An 18,616-nucleotide genomic window follows, 5' to 3' on the forward strand; every position below is an offset into this window, starting at 1 on the left:
GGTAAGGGGGTGGTTAGTGCTCTTTGGAAGGACAGGCTAGCCCAGAGTTAGAAGAGAGGGCAAGAGGTAGAGAAGACGGGCAGTGGCTCGGGTAGAGGACAAAGATTGGAAAGATGTGGGGGAGTTGAAGGAGGGCGGAAGTGGGTTTACCTACACGTTTAACGTTTTGTTCAGTCTGTAAGGCCGAGGGGCCAGGCTAGTGTCGTTTGTAAGCCATGGCCCCTCACATTAAAGCAGCCTTTTGCACTAATGGCGAGTGTGGGTATTTTGTGCAGTTTAGCCCAAAGGGCTTTAGTACAGAAGAGCAAGGGTGTCCATGGGCCAACCAGGTGGTACTAAATACTGTGGATAATGGAAATGGGCCCATGCACAAATGTTTGCAGAACCCCTTTTCTTTTTTCGTACACATCCGTTTCCAAGCACCCAACTGCCCGGTGAACAGTTCTGCTACTCGGAAACCCCAATCCAATCTACCGCCAACCGGAGCAGCCACATTCATTCTGGACGCTGTGCAGGACGTCTTCTACGGCACTGTCGAAGATTTATAACAAGTGTACACCAGAATGAGTTTCCAGAAAGGAGCCCCCCCCACCCCTCCTTCAGAATGGAAAGAGGCTGGTTAATCTCATTACTCATGCCACAATTGCAGAAGCACCATTGCTTCGCATGTAGCGCCTTTATGCTGGAATGTATGCCCAAGAAAACCCTGCATCAAGTGAGACTAAAGAAAGCTTCACGTGTTTCCATAGGACAAGCACTCCACATACCACACGACTCTGCTCGCTGGTATCGCCAGGGTGACTGCAAAAATTGTAAGCAGGGGTATACATTTGGAGTTGCAAACTATCATTCAGGCATAAACACATCACTCACCCCCCACCCGAATTCTCGCCATTTCTCACTTGGCAATTTGCACTCTCTCCTTTAGGCATTTTGGCAAATAATTGCCATCTGCTTAAAAGCAAGTCCCTTTACCTAAAGTCTGAAAAAGAGTAGACCGAACATAAACTCTAAACCACCCTCTCTGCTCAACATCGATGCAAATTCTAGCTGGCAGACGAAGGGCGCGATCATCTGAACCAGCGGTGGATGATGCCAGTTTTCCATCAGGAATAAAGGTTACCATCTTTAATATCTGGTAAGCTGAAAGAGGATCACGATCAGAATGCAGGGGCCTTTTGATCTGTAGAAAGCACGGGGCTGTTTATGCGCTACAGAGGTTTGGGGTCTCTACAAACTTATTGAAGTGAGTTTGCTCGCACCATCCACACAGGCGAGTGGCAGAAATGTACTCCGACAGCTGGAAAGTGCAAAGGGGCACTAGACATGGGTGCCTCCTTGTCGCCACTGACACAGACACCCGCTTCATGTGTAGATATTTCCAAGTATGCCTCTACTCGTTGCGCACTAAAAGGAACGCATTCTGCAGTGCATGATAAACCAAGCGACAATACTCCCCACTGTGCCCAGACCTGCAAAATGGTAAAACCGAAATCTACCATGACACCAGTCACTGGTATGGGCACCAGCACTGCGGAGGACTGCCAATTAAGGTGTCCAGTAATTGCTTTAGATCCATGTGATAAATGTGAATTTCCATTAGTGTACACCTAAAATTGAGCAAACATTCTCTTATTGATGGGCACTGGGGTCTCAAAAATTATATTGCACCAAGATTTTTGCAAGTTTTTTTTTTTTAAGTGCTGAAGTTCTGTTTCACACTGAGCAACAAGCCACCCAGGCCCACAATTCAAGATTAGAGCAACATGTGGGCAGGGAGAAAACGTGTTGCAGTATTTTTACAACGCGAGAAACTACCGACAGGAGTCTTCTCCACAGAAACCATATTTGCAGCTCCACAGACAGGCATCTAGAAGAGTGCCCGAAATCAGGGCTGCATTACGGTCTGATCTGTATGGACAACTAATGTAGAAAAGAAAACAGTGGGGTACGATACTACAGTTCAAAACCTTATCTGGAGCCCTGACTGCAGTTGCCATTGGAGCCCCAGTTTTTCAAACCATGTCGTCCGGTTCTAGCAAGCTTCTGAAATAAAATACCGAATAGTTATGTTAAAGGTCGCGCGAACACAAGTCAAGCTCCACCCGGAGGGACAGCAACTAAGATGGACAAGATCATAGAAGATGGACAAGTAAGACTATAGAAGAGCAAAGGAAATGAAAACAAACAACAGAAGCTAGTAAACCCAGGGATAGGTTCACGGTTGAGGGGAATAAGATGAAATACACCCAGCGCTCCCACTACGCAGCAGTGTTCTGCAGACAGCCATCAGAAACCTGAAAAGCTCCTGCAACAGGAGCAATAAGCAACTGGCCACCTTCAGCCACGCCGATCCTTTAGGATGCTGTCTCGGGTGTCCCTTTTCTATCGCCATATACAATGACGCCAAAGTCAATTAGATGGCGTGAAGAGTATCAAGTATAGCACAGTATGGACGTTGCTCATTACTTCAATACAACAGCAATACTACACTGAACAATGCGCTCATTTGTCTCCTACATGGCATCAGCAAATTCCTCCATGAGTTTAGAATTGTTTGAGTTTCTAAACGCGAACCCGGATTCGAACCTGTGTTGCTCTGTGCCCCCTGCTTTCAAAACGAGCGCGTTGCCACTGAGCTATTCTATCCGTGCCCGTTTACGATATTCCACCTCGTAAGCACTGCCCGGCTTCGGATCAAGTGGTTATAACAAATACCAGAGACGAACTCCCATTTTAAACAAACGCGAGGCTCCTTCATATCAGCAATCCTTCCATGAATCTACCCTACACAGTGGGTTAGTTCTATGGTAGAGGCCCTTCCTCTCTGCTATACATAGCTGCGACCTTTGTCCAAGCGGGCCCTCACCTTCAGAAGTCCAGCTGATGGATTTTTAGCAGAAAAGAAAAACAGATTCAAGAGAACTTGACTCCCAAAAAGCAGGCGACACCAGCATTTTACGCTAACATTTATTTTGAGACACCAACCACACATCAGGGACACCCAGAGCTGCCAACACACAAGTGTGTCTAATACCAAAGGCAGGCAATTGTTAGGGTGTGTAAACGTGAACGTTACGTCACCATCGCCACTGACTACAAATGTTCACAATGGAGTCCAGTGTCTGGCTAAATATGGGCCATGGTGGACCTGGCAGACATGTCCTGGTTCAGGAACACATCTGGCCCACCAGTAACCATCTCTTCCCAGCAGGTTAGTTTAGGGTCACGAGTGGAGATGTAGCACCTCCTCACGAGGTGGAGATGTAGCACCTCCTCACGAGGTGGAGATGTAGCACCTCCTCACGAGTGGAGATGTAGCACCTCCGAGTTGAGCTTCATGGTGCAGCCAATACAAGGCCTGTACCGTTACCTTTTGACAAAAGGTTTCAAATGAGATTGGGTTTTGTGTTTCTCATAGAACTCCTCGGCAGCCCAATCAGAGGCATAATGACACCCGAGCGAATACTTAATAAGGGGCCAGGAAAACGGTTAGCTGAATGGCACCGCCACCGCCAGCACTTTAACATGAAATCAATGGCTTAGCCACCTCTTTCATGGAAGCCTAAGCAACTTGTTCGTAGGTTAAGGGTCGACACTGGCGCTGCCCCCATTGTGGGGGAAGCCAGGAAATACAGATGTTTTAGATTTTTTTTAATGCGTTGGACATCCCAAAAATGTTTCTTTTGGTTTTGAAATCTACAGATGCTGCACATTGCTCATTTGGACATCTGCCAAGCCAACCAAGAGTATATGCGGGAAAAAAAGAATAAAAATATAAAATAATGAGCCATCCTTACCCATATGTTTTAGAACAGGATCAGAGTATGATGTAAAAAAAAACATAACTCAAATAAGAACCAGCGTGTGCCCCGAACGGCGTTTCAGCCATTTGCAGAGATATTAGAATGGGTCAGACTTCTATGTGTCATTCCTGCTCAATGTAAAATTGAGTGGATGGAGCAGTGTCAGACACTAAGGAGATCTTTGCACAGCCAGATGGGCACTTTGTGTACAGAGGTAGCTGGGCCCACAGGGTCTCCTTGCATTTGCAGAAACTACAGCATGCCACAAGACTTAGCCGAGTGTCCACGACGATGCCAAACGTGCGCGGTATTCACAGTGAATTCAGACTATCTCCACATTAGCTCAATGGCTGTCACGTGTTTTCTCCAGCCAATGGAGGTCGTCTGCAGCGGCCCGAGAGGCTTCCTCGCGTGTTTTACATATGCCCAAGAGGGGTTAGTCATGCTCTTTTGACAGCCATGCAAGACCGCTCACGAGAAGGCGGGCTTTCAGAGCTCGCGAAAGTCCCGCCTCGCTGGCATGCCAAAAATCCAACTTGAAATCACATGGACCCAAGAGCAGAACCCCACGCAACGCACGGCTCCCAGCGCTAGGCCACATTTACTGGAAAGGAGTTGGGAGTATTTCAAAGGCCCTTAACACCACAAACTCATACACCCTGGTAGAACTTGGCATTACCGGACCAGCAGTGCCACAGAGGCCAGCATGCCTGGGGCAGAACCAGTCCTACCGGTCTCAGATTACAACTCTTGCTTGCACAAGTCTATAGTGTCCAAGCAGGAGCCAGCCAGATGTCTGTGGCAGCACCCCGCCCCTACGCGAGTTGGTTAAAAGAGGAAATGAAACCAAGGTGAACGCAAGTGTAGGAGTTTTGAGGAAGTTGGTGTCTGCCACCGCCCCTTTCTCAACAGGCCAAGCATCGTCTTACAACAACCACCAGAAGACCTTTGGTTTCGTTTTTAAGCTCACGGCCTATTATTGCACGGGTAAGCAAGACAGCTGCAAAAAAGGAACGCCCACTTGCAGCTTCCACAGCAAATGGGGGCGGGGGGTATGGACCCCAATATAATTTCCCGTGGAGGGTGGATGTGGCAACACCTCTGGTAGCTGCCTTCAGGTGACATCTGGCATAAAGTCACGCTGGAGTGCAAGAACGAACCCAGGTCCTCCTTATGGGTCTTCCATGAGCCCCAAGAGGGATGTCACGGCTAACGAAGAAGACCTAGACTGAGTAATTATAATTACCAGTAAGTAATCGGTCATCAACATGTTGCCCCATTAGACAAAGCTAGACCATTGATACAGGTCAAAGAAGGTTGCTGTGGTATTTGTACAAAGACGGCGGGCCTCAAAGCCCTGCAATTACCATGGGCTATACCGGCCATTTTAGCCACAAACGGTGAAAGGGGTCGTGCGAACGATTAGATATTGCATTCGACTCACCATGCCTATTTGCAAATTGTTAAAGCTGTAAATTTAAATGGTTGGACAAGTCTCGGACATGTTGCTCCAATGGACAGGCCAAGGCTACTCGTAACCCACACTTCGAGAGGTTTGGCCGCAAGCATTAGAAAGCGTAAAGCCATACAGGCCACCTCTATTTGTAGAAGAAAAAAAAATGAATATGGCCAAACTCGAGCATTTAAGGCTATCCCAAATAAAAACAGGTGCCAAGAGACTCCCAAGTGCTACACAGCTGCATACACAGGTAGGAAAACAGACCATACAAATGTGCCCAGCTACTCCATGTCCTGATCAACCATCCACCACATGCATGGGTAGGAGGGAGGAGGGGCTGGCACAGGATCTAGATGGCCAGGTCAATCATTCACAGCTTGTAGTGGTGTTGCAGAGAAACCTACCACTCATTTATGAGCACCAACACTTTCCTCAGACTGGTGTGGCAACTTAGTCAAATTAACAAGCAACAGTGTGCATCGGCATCAGCCCGTCTTCACCCACGCCTGGCTCGTTATTCATGAGCCAGGATGAGTCACTCGCTGGCCATGCCTGCACACTGCGCCAGTCTGCCTGCACACTGCGCCAGCCTGCCTGCACAGCTTCAACCCGGCCCTGCTGCAGCAAGGTGGGAGGCAGCCAACAAAGCAGATGAGGTTACTAGCAGCAAGCAAGCAGTTCTGCCGACAGGCGATCATGCCGATTTGGCAGTGTTCGTGGTGCAGCACACGCATCTCGGACTCGGAGGTGCCACCCAGTTACACGCACTGCTATGCCCATGTGTCTTCTGCTGTGTAGACAGCATGAGGTGCACGCCATTCTGCCAACTGGGTGTTAAATACACCCAAGACTTTGCTGCCAGTAGCCAGGTATCCAGTTTAATATTCAAACATTTTTTAAGATTTCTTTTATCGCATTGTCCCTACAAAAGATGTTAAGTTCTGGTTTAGCAATATTGGATGGAGCGTGGGGCTGATGCTGGGGTCTCCCTCTGCATTTTACAGAAAGACCGGAGTGGGGTGTGTGTGAGGGTGGGGCAGATTTTTATTTTAGATGTGTAAAATGCACTAACAGCCCAAGGGCACCGAGGCGCTGTTGCAATAGTCTTGGATACTTAGCTCATGGTTTCAGTGAGCGTGTGGCATACCAGTGCAAACATTGTTCGTTAAAAACATAGGATCCACTAGCCATTTGAGGGGCACGTGGCACAGGGGACAAACTGACAGACACCAGTCAGTAACAGCACAAGGGCCAAGCTAGGAAAAGGCCACTGCCGCATTTGCCAAACTACAAAGGAAGATCCTGCTGCACTGACATGCAAGCCCCAGCTCAGCAAGGATTGCTGGGCTGCATTCCTCCATTGCATAGAACCACAGGAATTGCACATTTGCCCCATGTTCTGAGGATAGATCAGCCTGTCGACAGTAGCGTGCCCACATTAAGACAAAAAGTTACTTTGATTGACATTTGTCAATCGCACATCTGCAATGGGTAGTGCACCTATCAACCTGAATGATTCAGTGGGATTATAGAAGCCACCCCAAATAAATTGACACAGGAGGGGGGAGGCAGTTGTGGGTGGTGGCAACAATGACAGACAAGCTACTACCCCGACATGGAAACGGTGTATTAAGAAATATTTCGAGCCCTCAAGCACTACATATTAACGACTGGTAGCATGCATTGGTCGACAAAAGGTTTCTCAATATCAACTTTGGAAGGCTGAAGGACTAGTTGGCCCTGCAGAGATATGAACCTGTGGCTGGAGGTGTCACACAGACAAAGGGCTCCACTCTGAGCCAGATGGCCCCAAGTCACAGCCACTGTGTGAAGCCAGTCATTAAATCATAAGTGTTTGGGAGTAGCAAGCATGAGGGACACAAACTTACTCAATGCAGAGAATTAACCAACATGCAGTGGCACAGTCTCTGTAAGGACCCGTCCATCCACGAGATATTCCCAACAGAGTGGCCATTACTGAGTCAGATGGCAATTAGAAATGTAGGAACTTTCATAGCTGTGCGCTTCGTTAATCTGAAGCTGGATGTGGGTGGGGTATCCAGTTTAACCCACCCACACCTTGTTCAGCCACCACAATGCCTTGAAGCTAGTTCTGCAGGGTGGTACCACAAAACAGACGAGGGAGACGTCATAACTTGTTGAGCGTCAAATTGCCAAAACAAGAGAACGCCCATAAAAAGACAGACAAGTTCAACCATACAATATGCACATTAATACATCCATCCAGCAGAATGTACATGCATTATTCTAAAATACAGAACTCACTAGGGACAAAAGAAACCATAGGGCCAATTACAAATGTATATCAAATGAAGCGACAAAACCGTACCTCAGATTCCCAACATAAAAGCACCTGGAGTGGGATGCAGTTTGGGATACATTGTGAAACCACGAGATTGCTTCTACATAAAGTTAGTGAGGACAACTGCACGGACCTCTTCCGACAGACTGTTCTTGTGGGTGTATACTTAGAAAAATAACAATGTCCCACCGGATTATCTGTTGTGGAGCACGATCTGTAAAGCCAGCCAGCAAGGCGAAATTTCCAAGTAATCAGACCACTCTTAACCTCCGCTGTCAGAGTAAACTTTACATTCCATACACACTGCTTTGGCTACAGCAATACCTCACAACTATGCCACAAATTTCTTTTTAGGCCAATTTAGCGTGACTCTTGCTTAGTTGGATCAGGATAAAGCAAAAAGCCAGGCACACTATTCGCTTGACATTTCCTCGACATGAACCCCTGAAAAGCAAGCCGCCAGTTTCATACTTTAACTTGCAAGGCACAGCAATGTTCAGTCTAGGGTGCATTGGACACAAAAGTAAAGGACGGCTCTTCAGCCATCAAAGTGGTAACTAGGCAAGAGGAAAGTGTAGATTTCCGGCTCGTCAAGGTATCCAGCGTCGGTGTCTACTAACGCCCGTCTTCCAAGCAGCACCGAGGCCCCGGTGGTCACTAGCACGCCCGGCCATGCCCATTTCATGGATCAGGTGCTGCACAGTTCTAGATCTGCATACATCTCACTAACACTGCAAAACAACGGTAAGCAAGTTCGGTGTAGTGTGTGCCTACTGCACAACCTGACAAATAGCACAAACACCATTCATTCATCCTTCTGTGGAGGTATAATTAACACCAAAGGTTGACAATGAAGACACACACGTCTTCACCTTCTCCAGACACGCTTTCGACTTAATTACTGTCAATCTAATGCACAAAAAGCCACAGCTTGCTTTATGTAGGTTAGAAAAAAAGCGGTGCACGTGGACGCCCTCTCGCCAAGCGACGTGTGCCAGGTGCCAAGCACACTTCCTGCAATTAAAGGATTGTCCGAATAGCAGGCCACTTGGAAACACTGAAACCCTATGTTACCCGATACTTGTGGCACAATGTGTAACACAACTCCACACCCTGGTCTGTGTGCCCTGCTCCCAGCCAAGCAATGCATCCTTCATCTAGCGCCCTTTGCCTGCCAATCAAACCAGGCTCTCCAATTTATTCAAATGCCCGAGCCATTCATATTTTAACAGTACGTTTGGGCCGCCCTGTCCCAGTTGAGGGTGTAGAGGCTTTTATTAGCACAGACTTCAAAGGACAGGCCGGCGGAGGGCGCACATGAACGATCATTCACAGGAAAAACCACCCCATGCTGAGAGCTTTGCATACCACTTTCCAAACCTTCCAATGAAGAGCAAGTGGCGAGGATAACTAACTACACAGCCGAGAGAGTACCCGAGTCGCCACCACGTCTTCCCATTAATGGACCCTTGTGTTTGTACTACACTTTGCATCGTTTGGGCAAAGTAACCCTCGTGATAAAGTGCATAACGAAGACAAGTTTGAATGCTCATCAAGTCGATGTTGCGAAAATGGCAAAGTAGCTCCCAGCAATGTGTGGAGGCCGCAGCACCCATTCACAAACACGGCGACACTGATATAAAGGCTTAGAACACAGCGTGAAAAACCAAAGACATCTCCCACACAGCACCCTCAATGTGTCCAGGAGACAGTGTAGTGCTCGGAAGAGTCCGCATTGGAAACATATGCAGGTCCCATGCAAAGCAGCCCAGTTGTCAGGTGAACCAACGCAGTGCCTACAGTCAGTGTGTCAACTGCACACAGACCTACGTATTATGGCAACAGTCCGGCTTAGCATAGGCAAAACTGTGTACACTGATCACAGGACCAAAAGAAAGTGAATCCGGCAGTGCAAGTCAGCGACAAGGCTTGGGATAACAACTCGCAGAAGAAAGGTGCCAACAGTTCTTGGGTTAAGGGCGAAAAAACAATTTGTATTTGCCATCCCTTTTGCCCTGCCCATTTAAAAAAAACAATATTTCGCCAAGTAATTAGACTCCTGAAACGATGAGTCACAACTGCGGGAATCACAAAAGCAGAGGAGCGCATTGACAGGCCCCCCATTGTCTGCCCGGGGTCCACTAGCCTTTTCCAGAACAGCTGCCAGGTCGCATTAGCGGCATAAAAAGAGGACTGGGAGCAAACGAGGACGGATAAAGCCATAGAAACAGGCGGACAATAGGCCACTTTTTGCACACTACCCAAGCACTATGCATCTGCCCCCGTTCTAGTTTGCCTCTTACCTTAGGCGCAACTTCGGCCTTTTAAGAGTGGAGGGCAGCCTCCACGGACACCCACCCTCACATGTGAAAAAGGCGGAGGCCGCGAAACTTTAACATTGTTATGCTTCCCCACCTGTTCAAATGGGCTAATATTTGGGTCGGAAGTAGCCTGAATATTAATATATACCTCGGTAGAATAAACATGAGAGGCACGTGCATTACATTTACACATTCACTGAAGAGGGGCAATTCGGCTAAGAGGATCAGCACATGCACACAACACATGTAACACTTACCCATAGGGTCTCTGTAGAAAGGCAGGATGTATTTGCTGAACGCCTATAGTAAATCCTTTAAAAACAGAAAAATAGGTCCGTTTAGAGCATATACACATTGTGTCGAGATGTCAAGCAAGGATAATTTTGAAAAGTGCGTAGATTTCGCGCCATGAGTGAAACGCATGGTGACCAAGTGAACCTCATTCACCCGCACTTTAGATGTAGCTTAGTGCCCCACTGCTGCGTCGCAAACGACTCTGCAATGCGCGCGCGCGCACACACACATTTATTTTCATGATAAGAACTGCGGGGACTCCAGTGGCTAACATTACGCGTTCTCCCGGCTACAGACAATTTATCCATGTGTACTTTTCTTAAGAGGCAAGCCCACCACCACCGCCCCCCGCAGGAGGCAGTCACGGATGTGTACATTTCGCCTACATGATGACGAGGCCCTCACAGTTCTCACCGCTCTGGATGTTCCTTGGTTTGGCTCCCAAGTAAGCAAGGTTGACGTTTGCTTTCCGTCCGTCGATAATGGGGTTGGGGTCTTTGCAAGCCCGGTCCGCTGCAGCTCGGTCCACCATGGTCACCTGAGAGAGAAGGCGACATTAGCCACGTATTCAATGATTCTTAACCAACATCAGTTTGAAAGGGACCGGGGGGGGCGTTCACTGAATGCATGCGCAACGTGCCACACAAGCCTGAAACAATGAACAGAACAGGTGACTGCTTTTAAACTCCGAGTGTAGATGAAAGGCGCGCTATTCAGTTGGGGTGCAGGGCCCGCGCGCGTCAAGGAAGGGGTTGTTCCATTTGGGAGGTGTGTGGCGTTTAAATACAATTAGATTTGACATGTCTGTACCCACGTGCAACTACTCGAAATGTAAGAGCTTACAAAGTATCCGATTTAAGCGGCTTATTTGGAATATTACTACACATTTCTAGGAAGATAATTTATACTTAAACGAGCGGGAAAAACAAAACTTGATATAGTATAAGGCAAATAGAAAGTAATGTTGCACGCGTGCAACCTAATCTGCCATTCGCAGTTAAGGTGTAGGGGGGAGTGGGGGTGGTTTACCGACACACGCATATTTCAAGACCAAGGTCCTCGCCTGCAGGGCCGTCTGAGGGGGAAATGAGTGATACGGGTACCCAGGGTTAGCAGGCGTCCGACATGCGAATGACACACGAACAGCAGCAGAGGCGCGCCATGGAGGCGGCAGGTGCATCCTAGGCCCCGCCGACTATCAGTTCTTTGTTTCCGCGCTGCGCAAGTGCGCCCGGGGGCCAGCGACGCGAAGAATAAAAAAGCCCCCCCCCGTAAACGAACGCCCTCACCCAGGAGCAGCCGCGCACGGGTCCTACGCGTAATGACAACCTCTTTGTCTTGGCACCATGCCCCCCTCCCCCACAGCACAGCACCATGTCGGCCCCCCAGTGCACGCTTCCGCAGCCTGAACACAATTCCCCAGGAAACCCCGGCGAGTAGAGGTGGAGGGAGAGTCCATCGAGAAGCCATTTATTATTTTGTGCGCGGAGACCGAGTAACATTCAAACAATAGGTAGTGGGGGAGGGGCGGAGATAGACTAGGCACAAAGAAGGGGAACCAGCGCCCCCAGCGAACTGATACCGGGCACGCAGAGGTGGCGACTGCTGCATCATGCGCAACACATGCCAGTTTACTTAATTTCCAACTGTTTAAACCCCAGGAGGGGTGAAATGAAGGTACATCTAGAACCTAAAAAGGACCACACGAGTCATACCGGAACCCAGGAGCAGAACGCACGAGGGGGGCCGGAAACATGACGGCGCATCTGGGTGATCCTCGCAACATAGAATGTCAAGTGGGTATTACCGACCCCCGGGCAATGTGGCCTGAGGGACACAAGAGGTTGCCTTGGAGCGTATAGGAGCTGCCCCACTGTAAATTAGTAAACGGCGACTGTCTAGGACCGGTGCTCTTTGGAGCTTATAGGGGGGGGGGAAGGGGCGCTACAGTACTGACATTGGAAATCCAGTGCTGAAAGTCCCCCCCCCATGGTGCACAAAGAACATGCCATGACTATTTAGAACCCCTCCCCCAGCCACGCTTCCATGTCAAAAGTGCCTTGTGGGCACGGGAGCAGAACCAATGTGCCATCTACAGTTCAAAACGCAAGCCTTTGTCCAAGTTGAAACGTCTCCCTGGGTGCCACCGCCAGAGCAATAGTCCTCGTCACCCGCAGTTGCATACTGCGCGCTATGCAGCGCCACAAGTCTGCCCAGTCCATCCCAAGCCATGCATCCACAGTGCCATATCCCAAGGGCTGCGCCGGGGTCTTGCACTTACAAAGCCGTAGCCCCGGGACTTTCCGGTCTGCCGGTCGGTGATGACCACGGCCTCCTCGATGTCCCCAAACACCTCGAAGTACTTCCTGAGCGAGGCGTCGGTGGTGTGGTAGGGGAGGCCGCCCACGAAGATCTTGGTCAGGGTGGTGTCCTTCTGCAGCGTGTGCATGGTGGCGGGGGGGCTGTGCAGCGGCAGCCGCTGGAGGAGCATGAGACAGAGCCCGGGGAGTCCCGGGAGCGGGCACTCTGTGCAGGCAGGGGGAAGCGGGCTCCGGCCGGGCAGGGGAGAGTCACCCGCTGGAAGTAATCCTCAAAAAGCGCGAATACCCATGCGCGTAACAGCACAGCTCCTGCCGCCACCGTAAACCAGTATGCAGTCGCAAGACCACAACAAGCTTTGTACTGAACTGAGCCGCGCCTCTCCCGGGCCAGCCCCGCCCACCACCTGTGCAGGCAGCCAATGAACGGCGAGCCCCGCCGACGCACGCGCTGCACGGGAGTTGTAGTTCAGAGAGGAAGACCATGCATGGCATTGCCCAGAGCCAGAGCAATGAGGAACTGCTCGAGAGAACCGGGACTGAGAGTAAATAAGAGGCGAGCGCAAAAAAGGGCTGCAACCCGCAAACGCCTGATTAGGAATGAGTTTTCTGAATTAAGAAATTAATGCATTAACGGTCGAGGGCTACGGGAAAATATTAGAGAGGCGAACAGACTAGGGGAAAATATCTGAAGGCAAATGAGTATTCATGCGGGGGGTTTGGGGGGCAGAGAACACGCCCCCAACAGTAAAGTGGGGGAGGGGAGGGCAGCATATTGAATTGCTATAGAATAGGAAATGGCGTCAGCGGACGTGAACTGGCAGCAAGGCAGTGGCAACTCTTTTAGTAGATGAAGGTGTAACTGTCAGGAAGTGAAATTAGCCCAGTGGGCCAATTTCACTTCCTTGCATTACAAGGAAACAAGCAGTCACAGAACAAGCAAACAAGCAGTCATAGAAATAGCATACACGCCTGTGAACAGCTTATTCTTTTATTACGTTTATTTCTGGAATCCAAGTAAATATATACCACCCGCTTGTAGTAGGCAGAGTAGGGATTTTGGTTTTCGGATGTTGATGGGCAGATAACATACGTACAGCAAAACCACCACTGACAAAATGCTAAGTAATTTGCAGTCCAGCATGCGTTCTTGCCAAGATCCTTAGCTCCACATTGTTACACTTAAAATGCACATCTTGAATGTTGCCCCATTCCCAAAGTGCCAAGGGAATATTTTTGGGAACTAGTGTCAAATTAGCAACCAATGGTGCAATTTAATGGCTATTCAACCAGTGAGATTGCGCGAAAACATGTTCGGTTTTGAACACGAAATGCACATGGTGATGAAAACTTCCAGAATGGTATTGCTGTGGTTGTGATATGGTTCAATGCTGGAATTCTCAGTTGGTAGTTCTTGATGCTTATCTAGCTGCATTGTATCATACTCCTGTGTAAGTCTAATTGGCACTACAGTTGCAGTATCTTTGAGGTGTCAGTGGGCAGTGAGAAGGGACGTCTGAGGAAACTGACTAGATACTGTGTGCCCTAAACCTGTGTTATGGTATAGTGTCACCTGAGAAAGTATCCCTTAGTCTAACAACATATCTCACCACACAACTCCAGCAGCAAAACAACATAGGTTACACAATGAAATATACACCGACCAAAGATAAAGGGCTACACTAAATTTCCCTTAACAACCCGCTAATCCACCAAATACACAGCAATTCAACTCACCACACTCATTAGATACCACAGTCAACCACACAAACAATTTATGTTAGCAACCTGGGGTGCAAATGGACTACTGTTCTAGACAAATTACAAAATAGCTAAATCTTGCTCACCACAGACAGCCTTACCTTTTCAGATCTGCACACATCAACATTGCAACAAAGCATTCTTGTCCTGACCTGCCAGTCCCCTAGCCCACTGCTTACAGATACTGAAGCACCAAGAAAGAGTGAAAAGGGGAGATGTGTTATGCAAGACTCAATAACCCATGATAACCAAGCAAATTAAACAGTTTAATTCATTTGGGATAGTAATGATGTGTTAATGATAATGTGTTTATTTATATAGCACCTTAATCCAAAGTGCTTTAGAGAGCACATATCTACATACAATATCACCCAACCGAAATTGATACTCATTTATTGACATTGGAAGGATGAAAGACTGATTTGGCCTTGCCTGGATTCAAACCTGCAGATTCCACTCAGATCTCAGCAGCAAGCGCTCAACCCGCTGAGCTATCTTACCGGCTAGTTCTCTCATTTGGTAAGGCAACTTCTGTGACTGGTAGCAACAGGGCAGGAAATTAATGTTAGTCTGCTACACTGTAATCTACGATGCAGTGGCTGGCTGTTGAGACTGTAGATCTGCCTGACAAACAAAGTGATTTGGAAACAGAGGCAGAGTCACAACAACAATAACGTAATTCTAGATGGCAGCCGCGGGCGGCCACTAATAGAGGAGCACAAGAAGGCAATATTTTGTCTCTAAAATCGTGAAATCTGCCCCATTGTAAGGCAGACTTTTTTTCAAATAGCGTGAACCCAGTCACTTTAATGACCCCACTTTCTGCAGTTAAGTCACAGTAAGATTACACTATTTGTTTAAGCAGTGGACCCCGGGTAGAGTTTTCATTTTACATATTTCCTTACGCTTCCTATCTCCTATTCTAAACTTTACATAGAATTCCACAAATATTACTTAACATAATTTTCGTTTTGTTTTAATCATTACACAAACATTCACCCATTCTTCTAAACATTCATGCTTGCCATTTTTCACAGATTCCTTTTCATTCAGAAGCCGTCTCATCTGGAGGATGAACTGAGTTCTCAATCCGTTGAACAGCATTCCGTGGATGACAGGTCTTCAGCGGTTCACGTGGACCCGTCTTTCCTCTGTCTGTTCCCCTTTTGCAAATTTTATTTTACTGGTAACAGGAGATATCTTATCTGTGACATCAAAAGTCCCTTACCAGTAGGAATTGCACACTTTTGATTGGTTCCTTTGGAAATCGTAGAGATACACTCGCTCAGCTGGAAGCTGGGTGGGAGGCAAAATGCAACTTCCTCTTAATTCTGAGAATTTCACACATCTTGGTCATTAGCTCAACCACATCTTTTCTTAGTTCCGCCTCCCTCAAAACCAGTGAGGTAATGACCAAGATGTGGGAAATAAAAATTGCAAAAGGGGAAAGTCGATCTGAAGGGCAGACCATGCTAACGTCACTCCTCTCTTTTGCAGAGGAGCCCAGTGAGTGGACCAACTCAATTGAAACGGAGCACACACCAGGCACAGTTTTAAATACATATTTAGGCCCTGACCCATTTGTGGACAATAAGTGACCTCACACAAGATCTCCATCGAATTTTGGAGGAGAGATGGCCTACAGAAGAGTGTTGTAGACATCAGGATTTTCTCATCAATATTGTAACTACTGCGGCTAATAAAACTGCTCATTTAAGATAAAAGCACCTGTTTGAGAATATAAATGAAAAGTTTGTAAAAGCAAACAAAACATTTTAATAAGAAATAAAAGAACCTGTTAAAACCATACATCCTCTGGGTTTACCCCTAATTGACCACTTTGTTGGTGATAGGCACAGTATACAATTTTTGCAACATAACATACCCTCTGAAACACCCATGTAAATAGGCTGAACGGAAATGGAGAGAAAACTTTGACAACCGACTTAAAAATATCTTTAAAGCTGCTTTAGCACCCGGGGTGTGGGGAGCAGCCAATCAGGTTCCTTTGATCGCTGGCTGAAACCATAAATCTCAGCCCGCGTTCCATTGAACCTGAAGGCTGGTTCCCCTGCCTGCAGCACCATCATTCCCCCACCATCCCTTAACGTTATTTTTTTATGTTCCATCCACCTCACTTACCTGTTCTCTTCGGCGGCGGCGGCAACCCCTCTGCCGCACTACTGCTTCGGATCCATGTCCGCCATGGAAATGGAAGAGGGGCTCCATATGGAGCTCCGCCTCCAATATTCATGGCAACCATCTTGGGACAGTATTTTCATTCATTGAACGGGGCGCGTACGGCTTCCCGCTCAATGAATGAAGATGCCTTTATTTTTTAAACCCCCTGAGTTACTGCTTTGGTAACCAGGGGTGCTAATGGTCTGAACACCCTCTCCGGAGTGCCGGTTCGGGTGTTATCGGCCCAGAGACCCTCTTCCAAGGCCCTCGCTCCACTCAGGCCTTTAACTCTGGTCCCTGGTTGATAACAGCCGATCCGGCCCGTCAGATCAGGTGTTAGCACCACGTTGAAAAAATGCCACAAAGCAAGCCACCTGAAGAGCTAAACACTCCTTTTGGCAAAAAGTAATCTTGAAAGATGACTATCACCCTCAGAAATAATGTCAAGTGATGCAAATGTGTCTTACTTCTAGCCTCAGTAAGGTACCTCTTCCCCCTCTTGCTCACCCTGTGCCAAATCCTAGTCAAGTTATTCAGATAATTGTCGCTATAAAGGAATGTATCAGTATGATATCAGTATGATTGTTAAGCCCATATGCTGCCCCAAATGTACTGCCTTCTAATGTACATTTTGATTCTACCCCCCTGCCCCCAGTTGTCGTGGTCCTTAAAACCGACTGAGTCAGGTAGTGTTTGAGGTTGCATTCTGAAGGCTAGAGCAGAAGAGTTATCCCCCTCCATAATGAGGATTTGTAATAGCTCACCATGAGAGGGAGTGGTTCTAGGTTAATAAAAAAGAGCATACAAGATTGTTGGTAAAATAAATGCAACCTTGTGTGCTGTTGTCCACATCAACTATCCCCAATGTCCTAACTGCCACCTCTTGATAAAATATTGGGCACAGGTTGTGAGACAGTTACAAAGACATCTTGAGGATTTGATTTTTTATACCCATTAAGAGTTCAGGTCCTGCCATTGAACAGACTCTTCATTGGGGAGGCCTGCGACAATAAACTGGATGTGGCTGACATGGAGACTGTGTGTTTATCGATGCTGTTATATCTATCAGCGGCCTTCAACTCAATTGATACTTTCATCCTATTCCCTTGCTTGTCAGAGGTTTTGGTTGTGGCTCCAGATGCACTTAAATGTTTTTATCATTTTTGGAACATTAGGGGTTAGGTCTTGGGCCTACCTCCAAATGCGATATTCTTTGTCTTGTGTATTGGCCGAGGGCTTGCAGGTATCGCCATTCTTATTTAATATACACATATAATGCACCTCATTGGCTTCTTTGGCCAGCCATGTGTAAAGAAGCCACTAAATGCTCACACCAGAAAAAATACAAACCCACTGGGGAAAAAGGCCCAGCACACCTCTTGCAAGGAGAACAAGGTGTATTCTCATAAAAATAGGTACGCAATAGCAAAGTACTCTCCTGCCACGGAGCGCTCTGGCAAAATTAGTACAAGCATTAGTTGGTAAAAAGCATCACAGCTGATGTACACTGTATACGGTACAAATCCACATAGTTGGTTGGTGCGACCCTGGCATCCTGCTCCATACAGGATGCCAGGTCATTGGTTCCAGCTCCATCTGCTCATCTTCATACAAATGGGGTTCTTCTCCGTGCGTCACCAGGTGAGAAGTTCCTAATTACCAATTAGGCACACAGCATTGCATTCTCTATCTAAGGCCTAATGTGCACCTGGTACTGCAGATATGGGCACAATTACTTACAAACCCCAGCTCAATCGCAGACACGTCGGCGCCATTCCAACTCTTCCCACCCTGGTTTTAGATTTGTTACCTTCCCCCTCTGTCACCTCTCAGCACAAATCACAGAGACCCAGTTTGGGCAAATTCTTCTTACTGCTGTGATCTTTCTGATAGATTGATATGCTAACCGTTTTTTGGTTGCTGGACTGAGCCTGGTTGGTACACTGTAATGTGAGGGTCTCTGAATGGGGGTAGCTGGCCACTATAACTTAGGATTTGGACTGGTGAAGGTCGGAGGCCTGTGCCCTCCTTCTTGTGGGATAACTTCTCCCAGGGAGCTCTCGGCCCCCTGATGGTCTTGCAGGGTGCATTTTTTCTGGCATACACTTGCTAACAATATGAATCAATGAGTGGCTTATAAACCTCCACGGATT

General features: G+C 47.7%; 1 protein-coding gene across 1 annotated transcript in view; it reads right to left on the reverse strand.

The window, feature by feature from the left end:
* Positions 1-12,864, reverse strand: part of RBM38 (RNA binding motif protein 38) — a 29,547-nt gene extending 16,683 nt beyond the window's left edge. The window contains exons 1-3 of the mRNA XM_069651099.1: positions 12,485-12,864; positions 10,618-10,741; positions 10,167-10,221 (exon numbers count right to left, since the gene is read on the reverse strand). Of these exons, the coding sequence (XP_069507200.1) occupies positions 10,167-10,221; positions 10,618-10,741; positions 12,485-12,694 (389 nt within the window). The 5' untranslated portion in view covers positions 12,695-12,864. The remainder of the gene's footprint in view (positions 1-10,166; positions 10,222-10,617; positions 10,742-12,484) is intronic.
* Between the last annotated feature and the right edge of the window lie 5,752 nt (positions 12,865-18,616).

This window comes from Ambystoma mexicanum, chromosome 3p, assembly GCF_040938575.1.
Source record: "Ambystoma mexicanum isolate Mex_15411 chromosome 3p, UKY_AmexF1_1, whole genome shotgun sequence".
Classification (NCBI taxonomy): Eukaryota; Metazoa; Chordata; class Amphibia; order Caudata; family Ambystomatidae; genus Ambystoma; species Ambystoma mexicanum.